Source organism: Malaclemys terrapin, chromosome 8 (genome assembly GCF_027887155.1).
Source record: "Malaclemys terrapin pileata isolate rMalTer1 chromosome 8, rMalTer1.hap1, whole genome shotgun sequence".
In the NCBI taxonomy this organism is placed as follows: Eukaryota; Metazoa; Chordata; order Testudines; family Emydidae; genus Malaclemys; species Malaclemys terrapin.
In genome coordinates, this window is record NC_071512.1 from 9,519,494 (window position 1) to 9,544,450 (window position 24,957).

The 24,957-nt window shown below is 44.4% G+C and overlaps 1 protein-coding gene across 3 annotated transcripts in view; it reads left to right on the forward strand.

The window, feature by feature from the left end:
* Nucleotides 1-18,754, forward strand: part of KLHL3 (kelch like family member 3) — a 112,178-nt gene extending 93,424 nt beyond the window's left edge. For all 3 annotated transcript variants that reach the window (XM_054037467.1, XM_054037465.1, XM_054037466.1), the window contains exons 9-15: nucleotides 3,069-3,186; nucleotides 3,904-4,101; nucleotides 6,177-6,278; nucleotides 10,206-10,334; nucleotides 13,955-14,095; nucleotides 14,293-14,436; nucleotides 14,751-18,754. In XM_054037467.1, the coding sequence (XP_053893442.1) occupies nucleotides 3,069-3,186; nucleotides 3,904-4,101; nucleotides 6,177-6,278; nucleotides 10,206-10,334; nucleotides 13,955-14,095; nucleotides 14,293-14,436; nucleotides 14,751-14,779 (861 nt within the window). In that variant the 3' untranslated portion in view covers nucleotides 14,780-18,754. The remainder of the gene's footprint in view (nucleotides 1-3,068; nucleotides 3,187-3,903; nucleotides 4,102-6,176; nucleotides 6,279-10,205; nucleotides 10,335-13,954; nucleotides 14,096-14,292; nucleotides 14,437-14,750) is intronic.
* Nucleotides 18,755-24,957: the final 6,203 nt, after the last annotated feature.

The following is a 24,957-nucleotide window of genomic DNA, read 5'->3' on the forward strand; positions in this document are numbered from 1 at the left end:
TGGTGCTTTCTGGGGGAGTGGTCTACCTGGAGTGCTTCACTTATTTATCAGCATCAACTTTTGTCAGCATAACTCTGAAAACCGCAAATAAGCGGTGGTCTGGCCACTGAAACGACACTGAGGTCTTCTCCACTTAGAGCACTGGTGCATTGTGCATGTCTGTGGTGGGATAAGAAATGCTGCATTGGTTTATGCATGACAAAGGTAAATGTGACAAGGCACATGGGCAATAAATACATCAATGAGGTGATGGGCTGCTGGATTAAGCAGGGTTACAAAATGGGGGATAGACTTAGAAAAAGAATCCTCAGAGGTCATTTGAGAAAATTCTATTAAGACAGTCCTGAGAGATGGGACGTCCAGCCAGGAGTATGTCTGATTAGCCTTCAAATATGTATTTCCTCCCTTAAAGGCTAACGATTTCCATTCCCTTTGGTTCCTTTTCCTTGGCAGGGTGGGAATGGGGGATTTCCTTGAATCTCTAGGTCTCTTTACAACTCTTCTGCTGCAGTGGGAAAGGTTTTGAGGGAGAGTCCATGGGGAAATCCCGATTGCATAAGAACATAAGAGCTGCCATACTGGGTCAGATCATGGTCCATCTTGCCCAGTATCCTGTCTTGGACAATAGACCATATCAAAGCTTCAGAGGGAATGTACAGAACTGGGTAGTTATGGTGTAATCCATCCGTCTTCCATTCCCAGCTTCTGGTAGGCAGAAGTTGACGGTTGCCCCAAGCATGGGGTTGAGTCGCTGACTATCTTGGCTAATAACCATTGATGGACCTATCCTCTGAATTTATCCAATTCCTTTTTTGAACCCAGTTATACTTTTGGCCTTCACAACATCCCTTGCCAATGAGTTCCACAGGTTAGTTGTGTGGAAAAAGTTCTTCCTTTGTTTGTATTAAACCTGCTGCCTATTAATTTAATTTGGTGACCCCTGGTTAGTGTATTGTGTGAAAAGGTAAATAACACTTCTCTATTCATTCTCTCTCCCCTCCCCTCCCCCCCAACACTATTCAGGATTTTTATAGACCTTTATCATATCCTCCTAGTTGTCTCTTTTCTAAAATGAACAGGCCTAATCTTTAGTCTGTCCTCTTAGGGAAGCTGCTCCACACCATTGGTCATCTTTGTTGCCCTTCTCTGAATGTTTTCCAGTCCCACTATATCCTTTTTGAGATGGGACGACCAGAATTGGACTTAGTATTCAAGGTGTGGGTGCATCATGGATTTATACAGTTGCAGTAAGATATTTTGTCTTTTTTTTTTTATACCTTTCCTAACAGTATATTAGGAACTATTAACCTTTTTGACTGTTGCTGCTCATTGAGCAGAACTGTCCATGGTGACTCCAACATCTTTCTTTCGCAGCAGTTAGTTTAGAACTCATCATTATATATGGATAGTTGGGATTATGTTTTCCAATATGCATTACTTTGCCCTTATCAACGCTGAATTTCATCTACCATTTTGTTGCCCAGTCACCCAGTTTTGTGAAATCTCTCTAACTCCTCACAGTCTGCTTTGAACTTAATTATTTTGAATAGTTTTGTATTGTTTGCAAACTTTGCCAGTTCTCTATTTACCTCCTTGCCAGATTATTCATGAATATGTTGAACAGCCCAGGTCTCCTTGGGGGACCCTGCTGTTCACCTCTGTCCATTGTGAAAACTGTCCCTTTTTTGTTCATACCCTTTGTCTCTTATCTTTCAACCAGCTACTGATCCAGGAGAGGACCTTCCCTCTCATCCCATGGTTACTTAGCTTGAGCCTTTGGTGAGGGACTTTGTCAAGGCTCTCTGAAAACCCAAATACGTTATATTGACTCGATCACCCTTATTCCCATGCTTGTTGACTCAGAATTCAGACACATTGGTGATGCCTGACTTCCTTCTACACAAGCCGTGTTAAAAACAACAAGGAGTCTGGTGGCACCTTAAAGACTAACAGATTTATTTGGGCATAAGCTTTCGTGAGTTAAAACCTCAATGCATCCGAAGAAGTGAGGTTTTAACTCACGAAAGCTTATGCCCAAATAAATCTGTTAGTCTTTAAGGTGCCACCAGACTCCTTGTTGTTTTTGTAGATACAGACTAACACGGCTACCCCCTGATACAAGCCGTGTTGACTCTTTCCCCCCACCCCCACCCCACACACACAAATTGTGTTTACCTGTGTGTCCGATCATTCTCTTCTTTACTATCATTCTGCCAATTTGCCTGGCACTGACACTAGGCTCACTAGCCTGTAATTGCCAGGATTGCCTCTGGAGCCCTTTTTAAAAAAACGGTATTACATTAGCTACCTTCCAGTCATCTGGTACAGAGACCGATTTCAGTCATAGTTCTGCAATACTACTAACTGTGGTATTTAACCTGTCGTCTGGGCATAGATCCCAGAGATCCAGTCCAACCAAAAGAGAGCACCTCTGTCTCACCAACTGTCCCTCAAGAACCACTTTGGTGCTTTGTGGCCTCTGAGTAAGAGCCATAAGTGGGGATTTGAAAATGTAGGGATTGCATTAGAGTGAGGGAAAAGGGCACAGCAACTCCATAGAGATTGGCCATAGAGCAAGATTTCCTAAGGGGGAAGTATCCCATCCCCCAGAGGGGGAGAATGCAAAGAACTTTGGGCAGTCTTTGGGGCCGTTGAAGTTCTGCTGACCCAGTTGGGTTGCTTGAGGAATGATAATTGGTGGGCTGAAGCACCCTGATGCAAGCCAAAAAACTGCTTGCAGACCAGCTTGTGGGAGGGGAAATCTTTTGATGTCTATTGAAGTCAGCATAAGCACAAAAGCCTGCTTTCCTTGTAGGTTTTCCCCCTAAACAGTATGTAATAAGCTGTATTCCCAGGCGTATAGGTTCTCTAGGGGCAGATTCCCAAAGGGACCAACCCTTTTATGCCTTTGAAAAATCTCCCCTTCTCCCCGCAGAGACAGCCCCTCAGCCGTCAATATAGCTCACTTTGACTAGGTTCTGGTAGCAGTTTTTATTTTGCAGGATGCAGCCCGCTGTGTAAACGGTCCTTGACCTAAGGGGTTCCCTTCTCTTGTTTTTCCTTCCCAGGTAATGATTGTGGTTGGTGGGCAAGCGCCCAAAGCCATCCGAAGTGTGGAGTGTTACGATTTTGAGGAGGATCGGTGGGAGCAGATAGCTGAGCTTCCCTCCCGGAGATGCAGAGCAGGTAAGTGGAACATGTCCAGTGGCCTCTATCATTTTCCTGCTAAATTCCTTAGGGGACAGAAGTGTATTCAACCCCTCTCTGTTCCCAGCCACCAACAGCTCTGCCTCCCACCAAGATCCAGGAGAAGGCTTCACTCCCCCAAATGGGCACAAAGCCACCTCACTCCCCACTACTTCCTCTATGCTATTCCTTCCATCTCCTCTGGCCTGGCTTCACAGTGGGAGCCAATTTTACCTGCTGGCATTCCAGTAAAGAGCTGGGAACAGAGGTCATTCGCTGGACTTGCAGTTTGAAAGAGAAGGGATTTTTCCTAGCAGAGGTGAGATATGTGGGATTGAAACTTGTTCGTCCTTGGAGATCTGACTGACCCTACCATCCAGAAGTGCCTTCCGGATCCATACTTTTCTCCCCCTCTGAGGCACCTTGAAATTAGCTGGGTCCCATACCCACCTCAGAATTAGCAGGTTCCCCCTGGTTTTGTGTGTGTGTGTGTGTGTGGTGCGTTATTTTCCCTACAATCTGTACGGTCTCTTATTCAGATCTGATGGTCATATAGCGCAAGTAAATGCTAAACATTTGCAAATGTCCTATTCATCCCTTCTCTGTTACAAATACCAACAAAGCCATCTAATGGCATCTCTTTTCCAAGCTACCCGTAGCTGCGGTCTGATCTCTAAACCTAACTCGGAGACTTAAGTCTCTCTCCCCTTCTAACAGGTGTGGTGTTTATGGCAGGCAACGTTTATGCGGTCGGGGGGTTTAACGGCTCTCTCAGAGTGCGAACTGTAGACGTGTATGATGGCGTGAAGGATCAGTGGACGTCAATTGCCAGCATGCAGGAACGACGAAGCACTTTGGGGGCAGCTGTGCTGAATGAACTCCTATATGCTGTGGGCGGATTTGATGGAAGCACTGGTATGTTACTGCACAAAAGCCAGGCAGCCAAATGAAATGGATATTGTACTAGTTCTGTGTTCTCCAGGTCCCTCACAGGGAATGCAGAGCTCTGCTGAAAGTGCAGCCATTGAATGGCAAATTCCCTCGCAGTAGAAAACAGCAGTTAGTTCCGACCAGTTCTCCACACCTACGTTTCTAGCATTGTGTTTTGACGTCTTGTGCTTATTATTTTTTTTCCTCTAGAAAGTACGAATTTATTCAACAAGAATCTGACGCTTTAAAAGGAAATGTTTTCATAGCAAACATCTTTGGTTTTTGTAGGGATCTTGCTATTGCAAGGCAAGTGATTCACTGACATTCACTTTTTTAAGTGACCATCCACAGGAGCAGCAAAAATCCTGATTTGCTAGTAGATCTAGTTACTGAAGATGGGATTGGGAATGATGGAGATATTTTAAAGTGCTTGATTCAGAGGCAGCTCACTGTTGGAAAGTATCGGTATTCTTGGCGGGGTCTTTTTTTTGCTATGAAATAATAGTTACATTCGCTTTGCAGTTGTGCTTGAATGGTTCAAACTAGAGCTGAGCAAATAGTTCATTTCTAAAAACTCTGCCTCTTTCTTGAATACCTTAATTGTTCTGAAATCCTGTCCACCGTGATCTCTGCAAACATTTCTTGAGCTGTAGTTTGCAGGTGAGCTGTTCAATGCAATTATTTTATACTGAAATTTTCAACTGTGTTTGTTAATTTGGTTTTGCCAGAGGTCATATGGTCTTGTTTTCTTTCCTGTTTGGGTTAGATTAAAACTTCTCTTTTTAGAATCAGTTTTCTGGTGTAAATACTCAGAATTAGCTTTCTGTAACTATTCTCTAGTATACACTAACAATTTCCTTTTTTAGGCAAATGTTCTTTCCAGTAAACGGTTCGCTTAGAACATACATGGAAAGTCATCACAACATGCAGCACAAATGCAGTCAGAGCAGCCTTATTTAAGAATTTGAATGAACATTAATACAAAAATGTTCTGAAGTATTTGACCAGCTCTAGTTCAAACCCCAGATTGACCATAGTTTCCTACTGTTTTAAATGGAGATGGGTGAACTGGTTTGGATTAAACAAAAGCCTTCTCTGAACTTGTGTCAAGGTGAAATACTTGCTTGTCGCTTCTCCCACACCCTTCCTTGTCCTTCTATTTTGCACACTTCAGTGCTTCCAGGTTCTGCCCAGGACTGGAAGGGAAAGTGCTGAAGTTACTGCAGGAGACTGCTTTTGCTGTATTTCCAGCTGTATTTCTGAGACCCACACGCTTCAGAAAGTTCAGATAAGCATCCAGATTTTGGGTGTTTATGCAAAACTAACTCTGCCCTTCCCGAAGGGCTTGTCTACACAGGCGAGTTTTACCAGTTGTACTGGCATAGTTACTGTAATATAGTTATATTGGTGGAACTCCCTGTGTGGACACTTATTCTGGAATAAGAGAGGCTTTTTAAACCCTTGCCAAAGTAACAAAAGCCAAACCAAAACAAAGCTGTCTTGTATCGGAATAAGAATGCCCGCCTGGCTGTTATCCCAATGTAAGCATAATGGTTTCAGTTCACACCTTAGCTTGTGCTGGTATAACTTTGCAATGTAGACAAGCTCCCAGTTACCTTTACAAGCTTGTGATGAGCAAACCTCAGAGGACTTAAAGGGGCAGTTTTAAAATCTTTGCATTGGATTGATTTTAATGCTGCTTGAAAGGACATTTTGCTGTTGGACTATCCCAGCTGAAGAGCTTGGGGTCTAGGCCCCAGATCCAGTCTCTTACTCCAGCACGTTAGCCGTGGCAGCAGCCCTGGGACGGGGAGTCATCTGACAAGGCTCAATTGTAATCTTCCTGGCTGCAGAAGGAGCAGCACTGATGGGCCAGTACCAACCTGCTTTTCCTTGCCTCGCAGGAAAATGGCCACGCAATTGCCATGGGGGCGGGAAGGGAATTAATAACCATGGGAAACTTCAGTCTAGGTCACAGGGGAAATGCATCTCCTAAGGGGGAGAACAGTACAATGCTAATCTTTTTAATTAGAAAACCTATGTATCCCCTTTTTAACTAGGTCTGGCATCAGTAGAGGCCTATAGCTATAAAACCAATGAGTGGTTTTTTGTGGCTCCCATGAACACAAGAAGAAGCAGTGTTGGAGTTGGAGTTGTGGAGGGTAAGAATAATAGCAGCCATTTCAGTCACTTGAATACTACTATTTAAAACGAAAACCCAAGTGGTTAAAGTCTGAGTTCCTGCAGCGAAGGGGCAGGAGCTGTTGTCCAAACAATCCCTGAGGTAACCTGCTGCCAGATGAGCACAGGAACAAGCCAGGCCAGTTTCTAAAAGCTGCATTCTAGAGGTTTGTTCATTGGGAAAGATTATTTTTTTTAATGTGACTGAATTGCTGCAGCTTTGAATAGTCTCTCTGTTGTGTAGGAAAACTGTATGTTTTGCCATCCATGCTACATGGCACGGGATCTTGATACTGATGCTGGGCCCAACTGCAGCTGGTCACCTTTCCTGCTTTGCGTGGGGCATTCTTAGTTTTTTGGTGGGACAATAACGTCGTCTGAGACACTTCTGGCCAGTGAAACAAGGCACCGTGAGGGTGTTTCTGTTGTGGTCATCAGCAGGCATCGTGATAGACAATGGCAATCGCAAGAAGAAGACATTTAAAAATCTGCCCTCCAAACTGAAGGCTGAAGCGCAGTTAAAAATCCTGGCACCTTAGTTGGGGGGGCGCACTGCCAACAAAATCATAAGATTCTGCAGTTGTTTGCATCGGACTCACGTGTTGCATTGCCCATCCTGCGTTGCGCATAAATGGGGAATTTACAGTAACAAATGTCAGTACCATGCCAGCTCAGGAATGGGGCAGGGAAGGAGAAGGGACAGTTGCATTTGTTGAAACAGCCATCAGCATGAACATGTAAGTATGAAAGTCCTGAGATCTGGTGCCAAGTGGGTTGATTTCATTTTACCTTGCTTAGAATCCAGGGGAACAATCACTTTAGAATATGAATTTCTTTCCATTCTGTGGAACTTGGTGGCAATGTTTTTATTATGTAGCCCTAATTGCAGCGAGTTGTAGCTGTCTCCCATTAGTACAGTGTGTAGCGATTGGTTGGTGGAGTTAGCCCCAGTATGTTACAAACTCCAGTTCCTGGGATTGCAAATGGGCTGGTTTGGCCAGTAAACGGGAAGGGATTGGAAATTTTTTTTTTTAAATGAGAGGCGGAGAAGGAGAGGAACCAAAGTCAGTTTCTCTTTAAGTAGTGATAGAGCGGCTAAAATCTGCTTAGCTGCTTGTGGAGTTTAATAATAATTTCCTTAATTATTGGCATATTCATATGCTTATGATGTGCTTAGTAAACACTGATACTTGCATCTGAAGAAGTGAGGTTCTTACCCACGAAAGCTTATGCTCCCAATACTTCTGTTAGTCTTAAAGGTGCCACAGGGCCCTCTGTTGCTTTTTACAGTTTCAGACTAACACGGCTACCCCTCTGATAACTGATACTTATGAAAAGCCAAAGTGGGTCATACTCAGTTCAAGTGCTTAACAGAGATTTAAGAAATACAATGGTAACTTTTCTTTTAAACAAGGCAAAACAAATGCATGTGTAGACCCTCTGGAGCAAAAATAGCCAAGTGTCTTGGAGTTGAACAGTTTTTAAATCAGCAGGAGCTAATAACAAATTTGATATAGGGCTTAAGCCACTGTCCAGAGTTAAACAATACCCCCAGAGTTCTAGCAACAGAGACTGAATATGATGAAAATTGACCTGGTGCCTACAGTTATTGACAATAACTAATAGTTGATGCAGACCAACAAATGTTACCTTGGTAGAGCATAGCACCAAAATATTTCCTGCTTTGATGTGTTAACCTAAAACACCAGCTGGGTTGACGTAACTGCACAAATAAGTGTATGAAATGTCTAAAGAGACAGCAACAATAACTCATGCACGTATGGAAGTGTAGGAAACTGATCTTGCCAGGGAAGTGTGATGGGACTGACTTTGACTTAATCCAGTCTTCACCAGTCGGAAGAAAGGCTGCGTGTCCTCCAGGACCTGAGTGTAGACAGGCTTATTAGCGTTCATATTAGGCGAGGTTCAGACTGGTGCATGGGCCCCCACCACACTTCAGTTGTGCTTAATTTGAGACTCCATTGGTACAAAGGGCTTTTCAGGGACCCTCTGATATGGGTGAGCTCAATACCCTGTACTGTTGAGATTAAAACAAAGAGGAGAATTAAATGCTTTACATGGCAAATTGGAGAAAGGTGGCAAGGCTTATTGGAGGGTGTTTAAAGTGAAATTAGACAGTATCTATTTATTGAGATGTATAGTGCACTAACCAAAGGGCATGCTCTCAGCACCTGTGGCACACTCTTAAAAATACCCATAAATCCCCAGACTCCAGCAGTTACCCACTGATGATACTACCCAGGAGCAGCATTGAGAAAGATGTAATAATTCCCACTAACAAAGTCACTACCAGAGTCACCCTCTGGAAGGACACAGGTTTCCAGTGTTTCTTAGTATGAAACAGGATAGAAGGAACAAAAGACTGGTGCTGGTTCTGGTTCTTGAACCTCTCCCTTGTACGAGTCAGCAGTTACTCATGTGCGTGGTCACAGTCAGTGGTGCTGTATGTAAGGATTTGTGGCTGGGACCCCGCTGTATGTGCTAACGCTGAGAAGGAAAATAGCCTGCATCCTCTTAGTTGTAAAGCCATTAGGGAAAGAAGATGGAAAAGACCAGACTGATTTGTAAAAACGGACAGCAGGAGGGTCACAGAGCAAAGGGGTGAGCGACCCATTTAGGTCCATGTTGTACCTCACAGACTGTAAGTACTGTAATCCTGTTCACCTCAGGAGGGTTTGGGGCAAAAACTGAGGGTAGAGTTTAATTATTATTTTGTTGACAATGCTGCTCCGGGATGCAGCATCGCTAGATGCTGGTCACTTTTTTTTTCCATTTGTTTGTTGGGGGTCCCAATCGTACACATGGCCCCGGCATGCATCAGCACAACATGATGCTATACGCTCAGTCCAAAGGCGCAGACAACCTTGAGCTGCAGTTACAACATCAGCTCACTTTCGACTGGCGAGGATTCTTCAAAATAGGGATTTAGTGTTTCTTAACCATAGCCTGTTGCAGTAGAGTAGGTTATTCTGTGTTTATCGCTTTCATGGCATCTTAAATATTGCACTGTGTTTTCAAACCAGAAGGTGCTATTGAAGTGAATGTAATTTAGCTCCTGTGTAAGACCACTGTGAGATAAATATTAGCTCCATTTTACGAAAGCAGAGAAATTGGAATGTTGTTCCCAAGGCAACATAACCGGCCAAATTCATGGTTGAGATAGTGTCCTAAATAGATGACACTTCCACATAGTTCTGCCCCCTTTACGGTGCATGTTACACTAACTTAGTCTCCCTCTGAATCAGTTAGATTCATGCCCATTTACTAATATGTAGCTTGCAGTATATTGCTTTTACGCATCACCTCTGCATTTGGCTAAGTGAATATAAGGGATCATACATTAGCATAAAGTATGTAACAGACAGAAAATCTAGCAACTGAATGGGAGGACATAAGGATGTGTAAGGTTAAAGCAGGTGAAAACCTGCTTTAAATGGACACCTTCTCCCTGGGTTCCTGGGTGTATCAGCTGCAGCAGTTTAGAGTCCCTTATACATCATAAAGTGGGTGTTAGTAGGTCTGAGGGTCTGATTGTGTTTTCACACTACCTCTGAATCTGGTGCAGTGAATCACTTGGTAGAACTGGATTAGAACTCCAGCCTTCTGGGATCCCATCTTCCTGCATTTCCCTGTGGAGACAGTGTTAGTGTTAGCCACTTAAAAATGGGCACATCAATTGTAAATATGCTCTACCTTGTGTATTAGAGTGCCCCCCCCCACACACACACACACAAAGAGAGACCTATCCAATGGCACCCCAATCTCAATTGGTTCTTTAGGCACTACGGTAGTCTACAAATGATTGATGATGATGTACCCTATTATCAGCAGATACTGAATGCACCCATTTCTTTCTGATTAGTCTGTGCCGTGTTTGTTTCTTGCAGGTAAGCTGTATGCTGTGGGGGGTTATGATGGAGCATCACGTCAGTGCCTTAGTACCGTAGAACAGTATAATCCGGCTACAAATGAATGGACCTACGTTGCTGATATGAGCACTCGGCGCAGCGGTGCAGGTATCGATTCTGAGACACCTTTAAATAAATCAATCAATCTGTTTCCCGCTTCTCGGCAGCATTTAATTCACATACATCTGGCTTTTATTCCCGGTCACTGCATGGTGAGGAAGTGAAGAAGGTGCGTTCTTGGGCTGCTAGTTCTGACTGAGAAATGGCATCACGACTATTGTCTTTGAGTAGCTTCCATATCAAACTTGCCTTGTCCGTATGGTAAAAAAGACAGTTTTTCTAATTGCCAGCCCTGCAAACTCACCCTGGGACCAGAAAGTCAGGCTCTGACTATACCATCACTTGCACCTTCCACCACTTCATTTCTTGTCCTGTGGGCTTCCTCTTGATTTCCATAGGTCACTGTATAGTAGGTGTTTCATCGATCAAAATTCACCTGCAGCGAGTGACCTAAAAACCGAGTTAAAGCAGTTTATTTCAGCTTAATGAGCGCTCCATCTCGACACAGTTTTTAGTGAGTGGACAGGCAGAGGATTGTGGAAGACAGGGAACAAGGAATTTGTTTCCATTCTTGACTGCTACTGAACTTCAGTGCCTTTTCCTAGTCTGTTGGCATGGGGATAATAATGCTGAGCCACAGTGCGTAAGTATTTTGTATCTCTGGATGAAAGATGCTATAGAAGTTTTATCATTATGGTGTAACATGTGCAGTGGAAACTCACTTTTGCTGAATGTGAACATAGTGAAATTTATGTTTAAGGTGCAGTTCCCACCCTGCTCCTAGCACTGGAAATGCATTCTGACTAGGGCCCAAAGTCAACCCTTTCCTAGGGGCTTGCCTTTATTATTAGCTGAAATAATAACCGTGCATAAGCCTCAGGAAGAATTTTCTGCTTGACTGGTTGTAGCACTCTTCTCTGCAGGACCTCTCTCTGCCCACCTGGTCTGACATCAGGGGGAGTCAGCAAAAGAGCTTTACATCTCTGTGCATGGCCACTGAACCTGCCCCACCCTGTCTTACAGGGAAATAGAATGAATATCCCACATTTTCAGCCCATGGCAATGTGCAGTTGACGTTCCTTGTTTATAGCAATTCTGGTTATAATGAATCTCTGCTTTTGGTGAAGTTTCCTTATTAAACTGACTGTTCTGGGAATCCTGCTTTAAACGTACTTCTAAAACTAAACCCAGAGGAAGGAATACAGTCTCTAATATTCTGAACAGGCTCTCAATTTCCTGCCGAATACTGTTGTTAATTTTCTTTTCCTCAACTGGATATGAGGTGCAGCAAATTATGGCAGTTACCAAAACAGGCAGTGAATTTTCCTCTTCTCAGGGGAAAATGCCAGTAATGGAATTCACTACTTAGAGCAATAAAAAGTGACTATCAGTATAACACTACTCCAATAAATAAAACCACATTCAGTGCCTCCAGCATCATTGGCTCAATGCTGCCATCTAGTGTTCTTTGGGAAACAAGTACTCCTGTATACCGGATAGTTGCAGTTTAATTTTGATTGCTAGTTGCAGGCCCTGTACAGACTAAAAAAATACATGTATTCTGGCAGCGCATCAGCAGGCCTCTTTCCGTGTACTAGGTCAACAGTAAAGAATCCCATTCATTCCTGAAAGGGATGTCCTCTCTCTGGATCTGACATACCCTGCATTGATGCAGATGGAAACCTACAGGCATTGCAGGTGCAGAGGCAGTTTTAGGCTGGATGGGACATTTCTAACTTTATTAGATTAGGAGAGGAAAAATAAATTAACCAGCTTCTTTAACATTTGGTTGCACTTAATATTTAAAAAAATTATTTGGAAAGTGTTGCAGTTCCAGTGTGAATATTTCCAAGTGTAACACGTTTTCTCGTTAGTGACGATTCTGCCCATTTCCCACTGTCTCCCAATAATCACAGTATCAGAACACACACGCTGGGTCAAATCCAGAGTTACTCCACTGAACCTGGAATTTGGCCTAATATTGCTGATAGGTTTGTTTCTCTGGCGAGCAAAGGTTAAATACAGTATGTAATAGAGAGTTGCCATGGGCTAGGGTAGTTTTGTTTGGCTGCTGACAACAGTCTGTGTTACCTTCTTCTGACTCAGCTGGAGGGGGTCCAAACCATCCCAGGTGTGTAGTAGGGATTGGGGCATACCTGTGAATGAGGCCCGCTTGGCTAGAACGGAGGTCAGATAGGATAGAAATGATGTTGGTAGGTCAGGGACCGCACAGCTACCACCTCTGTAGAGGTGGTTGTCTCTGCCTTTTATTACTCACGTTCAGTCTGGTTAATTTCTCTCCTGCTGTTAGCTTTTTTCCATCAGTTACTGCAGCACATCCTAAATCTAATGCAATGGCCAGTGTAGTCCTATTGACATCTATGGGATATGGGTCAGGCCCCTAACTGAGCAAGTTGTTGGGGTGAAATACAAGAACACAATAAAAACCAGTGGGACCCTTGTTTAAGGTAAAGGTGGGGGCTGCAGCTTCGTTCCGTTGGAAACTGCCGTTGGCGGAGGTGCACGTTACAGCCGTGTTCTAGGATCGGAACTTGCTGCTGATTGGATTAAGACGGTGATGATTTACTTTGTAATACCCTGGGACCTGCTTGCCTAAAACCGCTCCTCTCCCCATGTCGCTGTACTACAGTTGCTAATCACTAGAGGCACTTGAGCAGGGGCCTGCTTGGCTTAAAAGAGAGGGTTTGGCTAGCAGGGAGCTCCCTGGGGGGGCATTTGACTTTAGAACTCCTTCTCTTGCCCCAAACAACCTGAATGTGTTGACCGCTAGGGCATGGGGGGTGGGCCGAGATGGAGGGGTGGAGCCTCTGGCTAGTGCATTTTGGGTCCGTCTTGGTTTTATTAACATTCTGGCTGGTTCATTTTGACTGGTCTTGAAGCTGCTGCTGAGAATAAGTTGCTGGATGTGCTAATTCACATGGATTGTCAAAGGCACCTAAACCAGTGGCTCCCGGCCTCAGTCTGTGGCCACTGGTACAGTGCCTATAGCTGGCTGATCACATGAGGCCGGCTCAACCGCTTCCCTTACAGGGTCAAGGCCTGAGGGCCTGCGAACACAGTGGCGGACAAGGAGGAGCCGGCTTAGTTGTCTCTCTTCAGGGCAGCTGCAGCTATGTTAAGGTTAAAAGAGGAGCCATGGGAGAAGAGAATGTAGCATCCAGGCAGTATGCACAGGAGGAAGAGGGAGAGAAGAGGTTTCAGTAGCTGGGGCATCATGACCAGAAGAAGAGGGAGAAGGGAACCAAGTGCAAGAAGGTCGGTGCAAAGGATATGGAGACCAGCAGACAAAGAAGCTGCGGGAACAGAATAGCTGGGAGAGAGGAAGAAATGAAGAGCAAAAAATAGACCATGTGATTAACCTGTATTTCAAAAAGGCAAATGCACATGAGGGGGAGAGCTAAATATGCAGTAAATACCTCCCCATCGTGACTGCTCGTATACAGAACTGCTATAGCTGCAGTCATGCTGTTCCACAATCCGGAATGGGAAGGGAGGTGTCCACCCTCTCGCGCTCTTTCTCCAGGGGTGGTCCGCAGTATGGACACGACTAACCCAGCACACGAGGCAGGCCTATTAAGTTCGCGGTGCTAACGATGTGAAATGTCTGTCCTGTCCGGGTCTGGCTAATTCTGTTCTCTGCTTGGCAGGCGTCGGTGTTCTCAGTGGACAGCTATATGCTACTGGAGGGCACGATGGTCCCTTGGTGAGGAAGAGTGTGGAGGTTTATGATCCAGGAACAAATACCTGGAAACAAGTTGCAGATATGAACATGTGTAGAAGAAATGCAGGTAACCACTGTTTGTGTTCTGTCTGTATTTTCATTTGTTTCTTCGGTCATGTGGGTGTATTTAATGGTACTGTGTGCACACGGTTAAAATGCAAGATTTTGGATGTACAGGCGCCTGTAATGAAGAAAAGATGGAGCGTGAGGGGTGTAGTAGAATATAGTATCTAGAGTTTAACAGTGTGTCCGTTTTATTCGTAGGTGTGTGTGCTGTGAATGGGCTACTCTATGTGATTGGAGGAGATGATGGTTCTTGCAATTTGGCCTCTGTAGAGTATTATAATCCTGTCACTGATAAATGGACATTACTGCCAACAAATATGAGCACTGGAAGAAGTTATGCAGGTAAATAGTCAGGGGAAGAGGTGGGAACAGAACTTGGGACATGCCAGCTACCAAATATGTGCCCAGCTGCCCCTACTAGGTCAAGGAGGGTCTATTCCTTAACCTGAGGACTGTGCCTCCTGGCCACTTGGTCTTTTCATTTGATGCCCCACAGGGCTTCCATTGGAGAGGATTTCTTCACAGAATTGGGGACACCAACTTTCTTTGCACGCTCTGACTGCTGGTCTTGGGCTTTGCAGCATGTGCTTGTTGCAGCACAACCCAGCAATTGCGCCAAAGCTTATGTGAGGTCTGTTTGTCCGCTCTCTCAACAGGTGTGGCTGTGATTCATAAACCATTGTGACACCTACTCCAGCTAATGCAAGGAGCAGCAGTGAAGTGAATCTCCGTGGGTGTTCTCGAGGAGAGGCCTGACACCTGATTGAATCCAACTTATTGCTGTTGAACTCCTAGCGTGGCAAGTGCTGCATTAAGAACTTCCCCTTCCGTGGATAGTGCAGCGACGTGCCAATCCTAAGGTGTTGCTTGTTGTCCTTGGTGCAATCAATTCTCTCTGATCAGCCGGTTTCCTGGGATAAACATTGTGCTTAAACTGATACCGGAGAGACTGAATTTCGTGTGTGAAACAAAACGCTACTGTAGGGCATGTGAGTAAAAACCAATATACTGAATGTCTTCACTACTGATACTTTGTACACACCTTGAGTTAAGCTATTTACTCACTGCTCCTGGAATTTACTACTGACAGTGGAATCTTCTAACCACCAATCATCAGAAATATACTGGACCGGGGTGCTGGCTTGTGTTTGACTCTGTCTCAGTCACATGTATATATGTCACTGGACAACTGTATGTATCCCTAGCACACTTATGATATGATTGGAGATGTACATTGGATGATTGTTTTGCTAGTCACATAGCTGCTTTTATATACAGGATAGGATGTGCTGGGCAATGGCTTGCCCAGAGAAAGGTGAATACCCCACCCCCCCAAAGGTTGTTAATCCCACAGGAACATGCTGCTCTGGAGGGCCTTATTGCTCCCATAAAACATGTACTGTTCGAACTAAAAATCAAGGAAGAAAGTCATACCTCTGTGTCCTGCATTTCAAGGCCATTTCGGAACAGAGCATTTAAACATAAGGGTGTGTCTTACTGAGTCATTGACACGTCTCACCTGTATCCAGCCAAATAATCCTCCCCTCACCCAAGAAGTGATTAAAGACCAAGATAAAATGCCTACAGTGTCTTAACGCTTCCAGAAGAGGGAAATCGTATTCTTCAGTGCCATTGTTCTCGTTTTTAAAGTGTTTTCTGTGTTAAATACTTTCTTCCATCCATACCAAGTAGTTAGCAGGAGCCTTTATAAGATCCTTCCAAAAAGGGATTTTAAATAGTGAAAGCTGGGCTCTGCTGTGACTTTTAATAATCTCACTTGTACCAAAGTCCTGCTAGTTTGTTTTCCCTTTGAAAGGATGGAGTCAGCTTGCAAATCGTGTGTGTGACACTTCTGGGTATCTGCTGTAGTTAAAAGTAACACCTGGGGGGCCCTGAAAGTTGTTTGGAGGTCGGGGGTGTGTGTGTGTGAAATAAAAGGTTTTCCCCCCTTCCCCCATCTCACATAACTTTGTGCATTTTACAGGACTTTTGGTAGAGTCAGTTTCGCTGTTTTCCCTTATAGAGCCAGTCAGAGCTTTCCTATACAGGGAAATGGACCTGCAGAATTACAGCAGTATTATTATTCTGGCATAGCTATAATGGTATAGCTCCCAAAATAGACTCAGGGCTTGTCTTCACTACCCGCCCGGATCGGCGGGTAGAAATCAATCTCTCGGGGATCGATTTATCACGTCTCGTCGGGATGCGATAATCGATCCCCGAAATCGACGCTCGTACTCCACCAGCCCAGGTAAGAGTAAGCGCCGTCGACAGGGGAGCTGCGGCGGTCGATTTGCCGCCGTCCTCACAGCGGGTAAGTCAGATCAGATGCGTCGAATTCAGCTATGCTATTCCCGTAGCTGAATTTGTGTATCTGAAATCGATTCCCCCTCCATAGTGTAGACGTAGCCTCAGAGACTTGAAGGTCAGAAAGGACCATCATGATCATCTAGTCTGACCTCCTGCATATTGCAGGCCACAGAACCTTACCCCCCCACAGACTGTATTCCAGAATAAGTGACTGTTTCTAAGTGTAGCTTATATTGCTTCAGAGGCCGTTTACGCTATACTGAAGAAGTTACTTGCATTACAGTATTCACTTCGGGAGTTACACCACTACAGCTATGTCGGAATACTTATACCGCTATAATTCTGCCAGTCAGTTTTCCCATGTAGACAAGCCTTCAATATCTCCTTCCTCAAAAAGCTTTCAGTATCTTCCTTGCTCTTAGAAACATCAACATGGAAGTAGAAAAACCCTTTAAAATGTTTGTTAAAGAATATAAAAACAAGTCATGATGTGCTGATTTTAAAGGGAGATTGATCAGGAAGTGGAATATTTTAAAATGCAGGGCTCGTCTACATGGAGACTTAGTGCATGGCAAACTGGGGTATAAATCTGCACTGCATTCGTTTGCCATGCGCTCACTGGCTGTGACATCAAAGTGCACTAAGGAACTTCTAGTGCATGGGGCAGGGTCCGCGTGCCCAGCAGGCTAGTACACTGTAGATTTACACCCTGTCTTGTTGTGCACTAAGTCTCCATGTAGACAAGCCCAAGTAGTCTTTAAAATGCAAGTGGACAGTGTCCCTTTAACCTGGATGCCTGTGGCTTAGCCCCATTGACTTCAATGGGAGCACTGCGTAGGCATATGAGTGGTGCATTTGATCCTCACTAGGGAAAGGTCAGTAGCATCCACTCACTCTGTGTTGTAAAGCTAAAAGTGAACTGTCCACTGGAATGACGACATTGGTATTCGAGAGACAAGGTGGGTGAGGTAATACCATTTATTGGACCAACTTCTGTTGGTGAGAGAGACAAGCTTTGTAGCCTCACAGAGCTCTGGGAAAGGTACTCGGAGTGTCAGAGCGATAAGCAAGGTGGAGCAGGTTGTTTAGCATCAGTAGTTAGCACATCTTTCCAATGACTACAACTACACTGCATACAATATTGATCCTGGCAGCTGGGGGGTTGTGGGTCGGGTGAGGGGGTTCTGGAAATAAGTCAAGAAAGCAGAGCGTCCCATAAACCCTCCTCCACCCCTCGCTCCACGCTCTACCATCCGTATATCTGAACAAACTCAGTGAAATTAGTAAAAATCATGGTTCTGCCAGCTGATGCTTTACTATTATGTGTTGGCTCCATAACTTGCTCGCCAGGAGTCTGATGTAAAAGCCGTTGAAATCGATGGGAGTCGTTCCATGGACTTCAGCGGGCTTTGGCTCAGGCCCTAAGACGCATCCTCACCCCTGACAAATGAGATCCTGTCGCCCGTGACGGACCCATCGGCATTCATCCCTAAATAGCTACTCACCGGCCATTACACTTCAGCTCTGTCCAATACTACATAAGAGGAAGTAATTCTTAAATTAACTCCATAGCCCATGGCAGTCCGTTTTTAGTAGTTCGAGAACATCTCACCTGGGGTTATAATGCACAAGATGAAAGGTTGAGCCTCGTTCACTACGGAAGAGGTGCACTCTTCTTTTGGAACAGTGGGTGTTGGTGTCTTATTGCTGCTCTAAAATGGCATTTACACATACACGTGGCCTAAGGAAAACCACTAGCCCCAGGTGCATACTGGACATGGCTAGGACCCTGCTGGTTGGTCAGGGATCACTAATTGTGTGTTCGTCTCCAAAGCTATTCCTTATCCATAGGAAATGATGCTTCTGTCCTTCCTTCTCTAACGTTGCAGCATTATGCAAGTCAAGTGACCTCGTTTTTCAGCTATGCAATATTAACGTCTGTAACACGTGTCAAGCCACTTGTAAGATCCCCTAAATATGCTTTTGAAGTTGTCTTACTGGATGTGTGGTCTAATGTTTGTATTAATTCTGAGCACTTGAGCCAGATCGTTTCAAATATTGCCTTTTTTTAGGACTGAAAATGTAGCTTTAGAGCGAACAAATTTTAATGTAAATATTTTTATAAGATAATTTTTAAGACTTTTTGGATTACTTTTTATTGTCCTTGATGACGTTATGTTCCATTCTGTATCGAATTCTTACACTCTAAGGCAGTTCTCGCCAGCTGTGGTGTGGGTGTGAATTTGAACATTTTCTGCACAAGAAATTTCAGTGTTGTAACTAAGGTGGGATAAATTCTCTTTGCTCTCGTGTTAATTCTAACACATTAAATGGATACTGTTGGGTTCAACATTATGAATTTAAAATGATCTCATTACCTCAATTGCTACGAACAACATTAAAAAAAAATAATCTAAATCTACAAAGAATTTTAAACGTCTAATTCAACTTTCTCCTTTTCTGCTGTGGGTTTAATCTTTCCTGTTCACTCAGCTCAGACAAGGAAACCAGGCTGACTCTAGTCAGTTTCATTTTCAGTCTGTCCCCTATGAACAGAATGCTGCAGTTGGTTGGGTTGTAATGTAGGGAGATGTGTTGGAGCCCAAACCTAATTATGAAAGCAAATCTGATAACGGCAGGAGGTTTTGCAAGGCCCTTTTTATTTCTTTCCAAGCTGAGCGCTGATCCCTTTGCAGGGTCAGGGCCTTAGGCCTGGTCTACACCTAAAACTTAGGTCGACCTAGCTGTGTTGCTCAGGGGTGTGAAGAATTCATACCCCTGAGAAATGTAGTTAAGCCATCCTAACCCCTGATGTGGACACTGCTAGGTCAGTGGAAGAATTCTTCTGTCAACCTAGCTACTGCCTCTCAAGGGGGTGGATTTTCTACAGTGACAGAAAGCTTGTAGCTGTGCTGTTGTAATGCTTGTAGTTTAGACGTACCCTTGGATTCCTTGAGGGTGGCTCATTGGGGCCCCGGTGAGTGAGGAAGCCTTCTTTGGATCTAGGATGTATACGCAGAGCCTAACGGCTTTTCCTGCAGACAAATGCCTGTCAAGATGTTTACCCAGGACTGTACTTCTAAAACTTATGTGCAAATGCAAAGTCACTTCCAACATAATTGGTTGCCTCAAGTCTTTAGTTGTTTTTTTTAAAGTGAGTTTTGAATCAGCTCCACATTTTCCATTTGGGATCAATAGGTAATTTGGGGTGATCAAAACCAATTTTCTGTTCATTTATTTTATCTAGATCCTTTTTCTATATATAGTGGTAAAGCTCTGTAATTACCATAAAGACACTTGGCAACATTGTGTGACAAGGCAATGAAAGCGGACTACTGTTCTCTTGTTTGTGCTATTTGAAGACCAAGGTAAACCATTCAGCAATCTGTGGTGCCTACTGATCAACCATTTTGTGGTTTAAAACTTTGGGGGGATTCATATCTAATGTCAGGGCACTTACACCATTGATTTTAACAGAGACACACAAAATGGCATAGGCACTTAAATATCCATGTTAGGATAATCTGTTGCTCCAAACAACAGTGTTTGGGGATATATTATGTGTTCTAGTGTGGAAGTAAGCTAAATGAATTCATTAATCTTTTTTCTATTCTTATCTTTGGTTATGAGATTATAAATTATTTTATGTCCCTCTGCAGTGGCAAAAAGGAAATGTTAAGGTTTAATTTGTATGTTTTAGGTGTAAAATAATTTTAAAATAATGGAAGAGCGTGAAAGAGTTTACCTGGATGCAGAGTTTTGTTTTTGTAAAACACTGTCAGGATAATGGCTGATGCTACGACAGTCAATTGGTTGATTCCTTAAACCTGTCATTTTTTTGCATAGGTGTCAAGGACCAAATCTCTTGTGAAGTGATTCACTTGACATATATCTTGTCCATTTTGGCAAACAACTCGAGAAATGGTTTTCGTAGAAACACTTAGAACTTTAACAGGAAGTTACATTATAGTTTCCAATACACTTGCTTTCATTTGAATAAAACTTGACTAATGAAATTCCTCCTGGTCAATTTGATTTGTGACATTGAGGCTCAGCTGTATTGAGGTGCAGGGATGGGATTTTAATTTTTTTTAATGCAGCATAAACAGGCTCGGATCTCGCAACTTGATCTGCACAAATGGACTCTTGCTACACCTGGAGCCCCATTACAGGATCAGGGCCACAGTTTGATATAAATAAACTAAATTGTTGTGGTGACTGACGAGTCCTGGAAATCGAACGTAGACTCCCATAGAATTCCCTCTGCAGTCCACAGAATTAAAAAAAAAAAAAAAAAAAATCATTTTACGAACCTTCTTTCTATCCTGTTTTACATGGTACATGTGGAAGCATCCTCCACTGAGAAGAATGAGGAAAAATTTGAAAACCTGTAACAAGTTCTGAGTGACCTACCTGGTGCTTGCAGCATTGCCTCGTCAGTGGTCACTGCTACAGACCTGAAGGCGCCGTGTCTCAAGTTGGTTGGCGTAGAGGTTGCTCTCAGACTCTCCGTTATGTCCGCTTACAACAGGGTGAGGGACATGCTCCTTGAGATACATGTGCAGAGTGGAGGTCACAACCACTCAGGAGAGCTGGCAATGCTGGGGGTGGTTCAGCCGCATCGGGGGAAGGACCCCTTCCTTTGTAGGCTCCTGCAATGATCCTAACTGCACAGGTCGCCCTCTCGCGCTGGGTGTGTTGGTGCCAGGGTTTGGCTTTAACTGCACTGAGAAAATCTTAGCCAACCTGTTCAGGGGTCAGTCTGTCTTATTTTCAGGCAGAGGTTTGAGAATCATCCTAACAGTTGTCCTGCCTCTACCGTCCCCTCTCGCCCTCTCATCTTTTTCCTAATAAAAGAAAAATGTTCTTACTGTATTTGCATCACAACCCTTGAGTCATGTGCCTGTCTTGTGATCACGGTGAACATTATAGGGGTTGGTTTCTCTAGGTCATGATTTTGAAGTACATAGGCAGGGCTGTGTTGAATTTTTTTCGTTTTTTTTAATGCAATTTTCATGGGCTCTCTATGGAGGATACTTCCTCCATCACCAGTTTCCTCTCCTTCTCCTTAAGGGCCCCAGATCATGGTGACTGGCCTTTCCACTGAGGAGGCATGGCTGAGATTTCCCTTTGAAACCTATTATTGGGCACCTAGGCTGGCCAGAGGATTTTGTGAAGCATGAAGTGCCCAAGCTCAGTGTGCTACCTTTCTCTAAAAAAAGAACAGGAGTACTTGTGGCACCTTAGAGACTAACAAATTTATCATATTCATGGGTCTGGAGGGACAAAAGGAGAGGCCCCGAGATAGGACAGACTCTTCTGCTGGGCTAAGAGTATAGCTGGAAAGATTAACAATATTGCTGGGTGGGTTAAGGGAACTACTGTTGTGGCTGCTTGTGGCATGTAGCAGTTTAGATAGTTTAGTGTCCTTTTTCCTTTGTAGAGAGGCAAAGTTTGATACCTTTCTCTAGTTACTGTACCTCTACATCCCACCTAGCTCCTGTTAGAGTGGGGTCAGACTGAGCGAATACTGACCATCAACCCCTGGGGCAGGTCCAGGCAAAAACGCTAGTGATCAATTATTTTGAACGATGTGTTTTACACTGGACTGAGGATTAGCCCAAAAAACACTTAGTGCTTTATAGCAGTTTTCCGAGAGAGGATTTGTGTTTAATATAATCGGCTCAGACTTTAATTTCTCCCGGATTGTTCCTAGGCATTCTCTTCTTGGCAACTGATTTGGATATACTTTGCTAGAAGTAAGATACCTGTAAATATTGAATGCGTAGGTCAGTGCAGAACAGAAGCGTACCCAAGGACATCCCCAAACTCCTCCATGGTTTTCTGGTAAGGAACGGAGAGTTATGATTTGACATAATTGAAACAGGTCCTTGGATCCTGTGGTGTGCCATAGAGACCTTGGTACATAGACCGCATGCGCGCATATATGCCGTCTGTTCTCTTAACGCTTCCTGTGGGGCTGCAGTGCTGGAAATAGGCACTTCATTGACATTCTCTAATCTTACAGTCTGCCGTAGATTTGGCGGAGCAATTCTCTGCTGGAAGCCATTGACAGACCCTGCTGTCTAACCAGATGCACCAGTCTGTCCAGAATCAGACCTGTCAGGCTGCAAATGGTTTTCTGGAGGATGTCGATGCAACATTGCTCTGTGCCAGAGGATAGGAGTGAAGGTAGGATTTTGGGGAGGAGATTGTGAATGTGGTAAAGTTACAGTGATCAAGAAAAGCATTTTGTCACTTGTCCCTAACCAAGGACCCAATGCTGAGCTCCTTCCTTCAACTAGCCCTCAGTAAAGTCTGGGAGTTTTGCCTGACAAGACTAATTAGACTTTAAATTAGGGTTTGACCCCCCCCGGTACCAAATCCTCGGTGGCTCCCGTATTTGAAATATGATGCGACTAGTGAGGAGGGCTTAGGAGTAAAAAGGTTGTAGTTGGTCCTGTTTCTTTTCCTGCCAGAACAAATGTCCTTTTCCCTGTAGGAATGGGAGGGTGAGTAGAGAGAGGACATTGAGCATTTTAAAGCTGGAGGCAGTGCCCATGCATAGAACAAACACCCTAGACAAGCAGTTGAGTGCAGACAGTTACTCATTAATGATTTCTATTGCAATAGCACCTAGGAGCCCCAGGCACGGACCAGGACCCCATTGTGCTAGGTGCTGTCCAAACCTAGAACAGATTTTCACTTAGTTTCAAAATCCATAGGGCGTGTCCATGCTTAAATCAAATTCCTCTGGCGGAGGTGTGTTTAATACCCCTTACTTCCTTTGAATAGCGAGGGACGGATCCTAGGAATCTAAGCACTGGCTTTAGTGACGCACCTAACTTTGGGGACCCTGTTCCAAGGTAAGTGGGAGTTGCTAGACGCAAGGGGTGATGAAGAACTGAGACACACACAGCTGGGGCTTGTTTCCTGTACCCAGTCCTCTCTAGTAATACTACAGACTACGGCACATACCCTGCTGGGAGCATTCCATTCCCAGCTGAAATTGGAGTAAACTTTGTAGATCGCCCCATAGGAGGTTCCAGCGATAGGGTAAATTGAACCTCTCTCAGCAGCTGAGGGATGAGCAAATGTGATTCTCCATAGGCAAAGCACCTGTGAGCGATGTAGTGCTGCCTTATAGTAGTTAGAGATTTAACGGCTGTTGCGTGATACTGCTGCCGATTGTCAGCATGGGTGGATTTGTGTGAGGTTTTCAATTCATACTTACACCACCAGAGGCCACCACACACCTAAACAATGGGCAAAATATTCCAGACAGGAAAGCCATTTACAGGCAGAGCTGGGGGAGCCGGGCAATGCTCAGGTTCCCAGGTGAGTGGCTGCTCTGAGGATGTCCTTCAGTGGAGATCAGAAGAAATCCGTCTATGGCTTTGCCGTGTTTTTTTGCTCCTCTCCCGCGTGAATCATGCTTGAGCTGGGGGCATTTTTGGTTTTTCCTTTATACTTTGTGACCCTACCAGGTCCTTGGGAATACGGAGCTGAGTCAGAGTTCCTTGCCTCCTTAGTGTTCTGATTCCCATCCCCTGGACCTTTTTTTATAGTAAGCGAACAAGAATTGTTCAGTATTTAGCATAGGCAATGCCCTGTCCATTCTGCATTTCCCTGTGCCCTATTGGATAAAGGATGCATCTTACTGATTCCTTTATTCAAGTCACGGCTATTCAAAGGTTTGGGAGTTGTAACTATGTTCTTTCTCCTACTGCAGCACTTTTGCAGTACTCAGTCAATCCTTTTTCTGATGTTTTGCACCAAGCTCCATTTTTACGTTTTCTCCGTCTATTGTTTTTAATAGTGATTTCAAGAGCCAATGTAGAGACCGAATCCAGGAACAAAAATCTTTGTGGTTGTAAATGTGACTCCCAGGAGATTTCACAAGTGCTTTAAAAAGGGCTCGCTCCTTATCCCAGCACACAGATGAGGACATGGCCACAGTGAACTGTCTCCCACTGTTGCACTGCCATCGGGTGCAGCTCCACTGGCAGTCGCAAAAACGGGAGCTCTAGCTTAGATAAGACTCTGGAGTTCTTAGCACCATTTGGTCTAACCCGTTTCAGATGACCTGATGGTAAAATCGCTGGTGCTGCTTCTACACCAGGCCTCTTTCAATTGCTACCACTGCTATAAAATGTTCCAAGAGAGTTTAGTGTAGACGAGGCTGCCCAGACTGTACAGTAGGGAGACCCATGAGACGGGGCCAAGGAGGGAAAGAAGCTGCCACTCCAGGCTATGTTGGCGCCAGTCAGCACCATAGCAACAGTAGGGGCTGGGCTTCGCCTCACGCTCACCTGCCGAAACCACTGGCCTCTTCTTCTGTGTGTTGGATGTCGTCTTTTTACAAAGAAATGATGAATTATGAGTGAAGAATAACTGGGCTCCTTGCACTTGAGCTGGAGGAGGTGCTCAGACCTGCTAGTCACTTGGGGATCTGGGGGCTCTTCAGATCATCCAGCTCTGCCTGCGAATTGCTTTAGTAGCGTGAAATATTTTGCTGCTTGTTGGGTGCCCTGCACACACATTTTGTTTGAG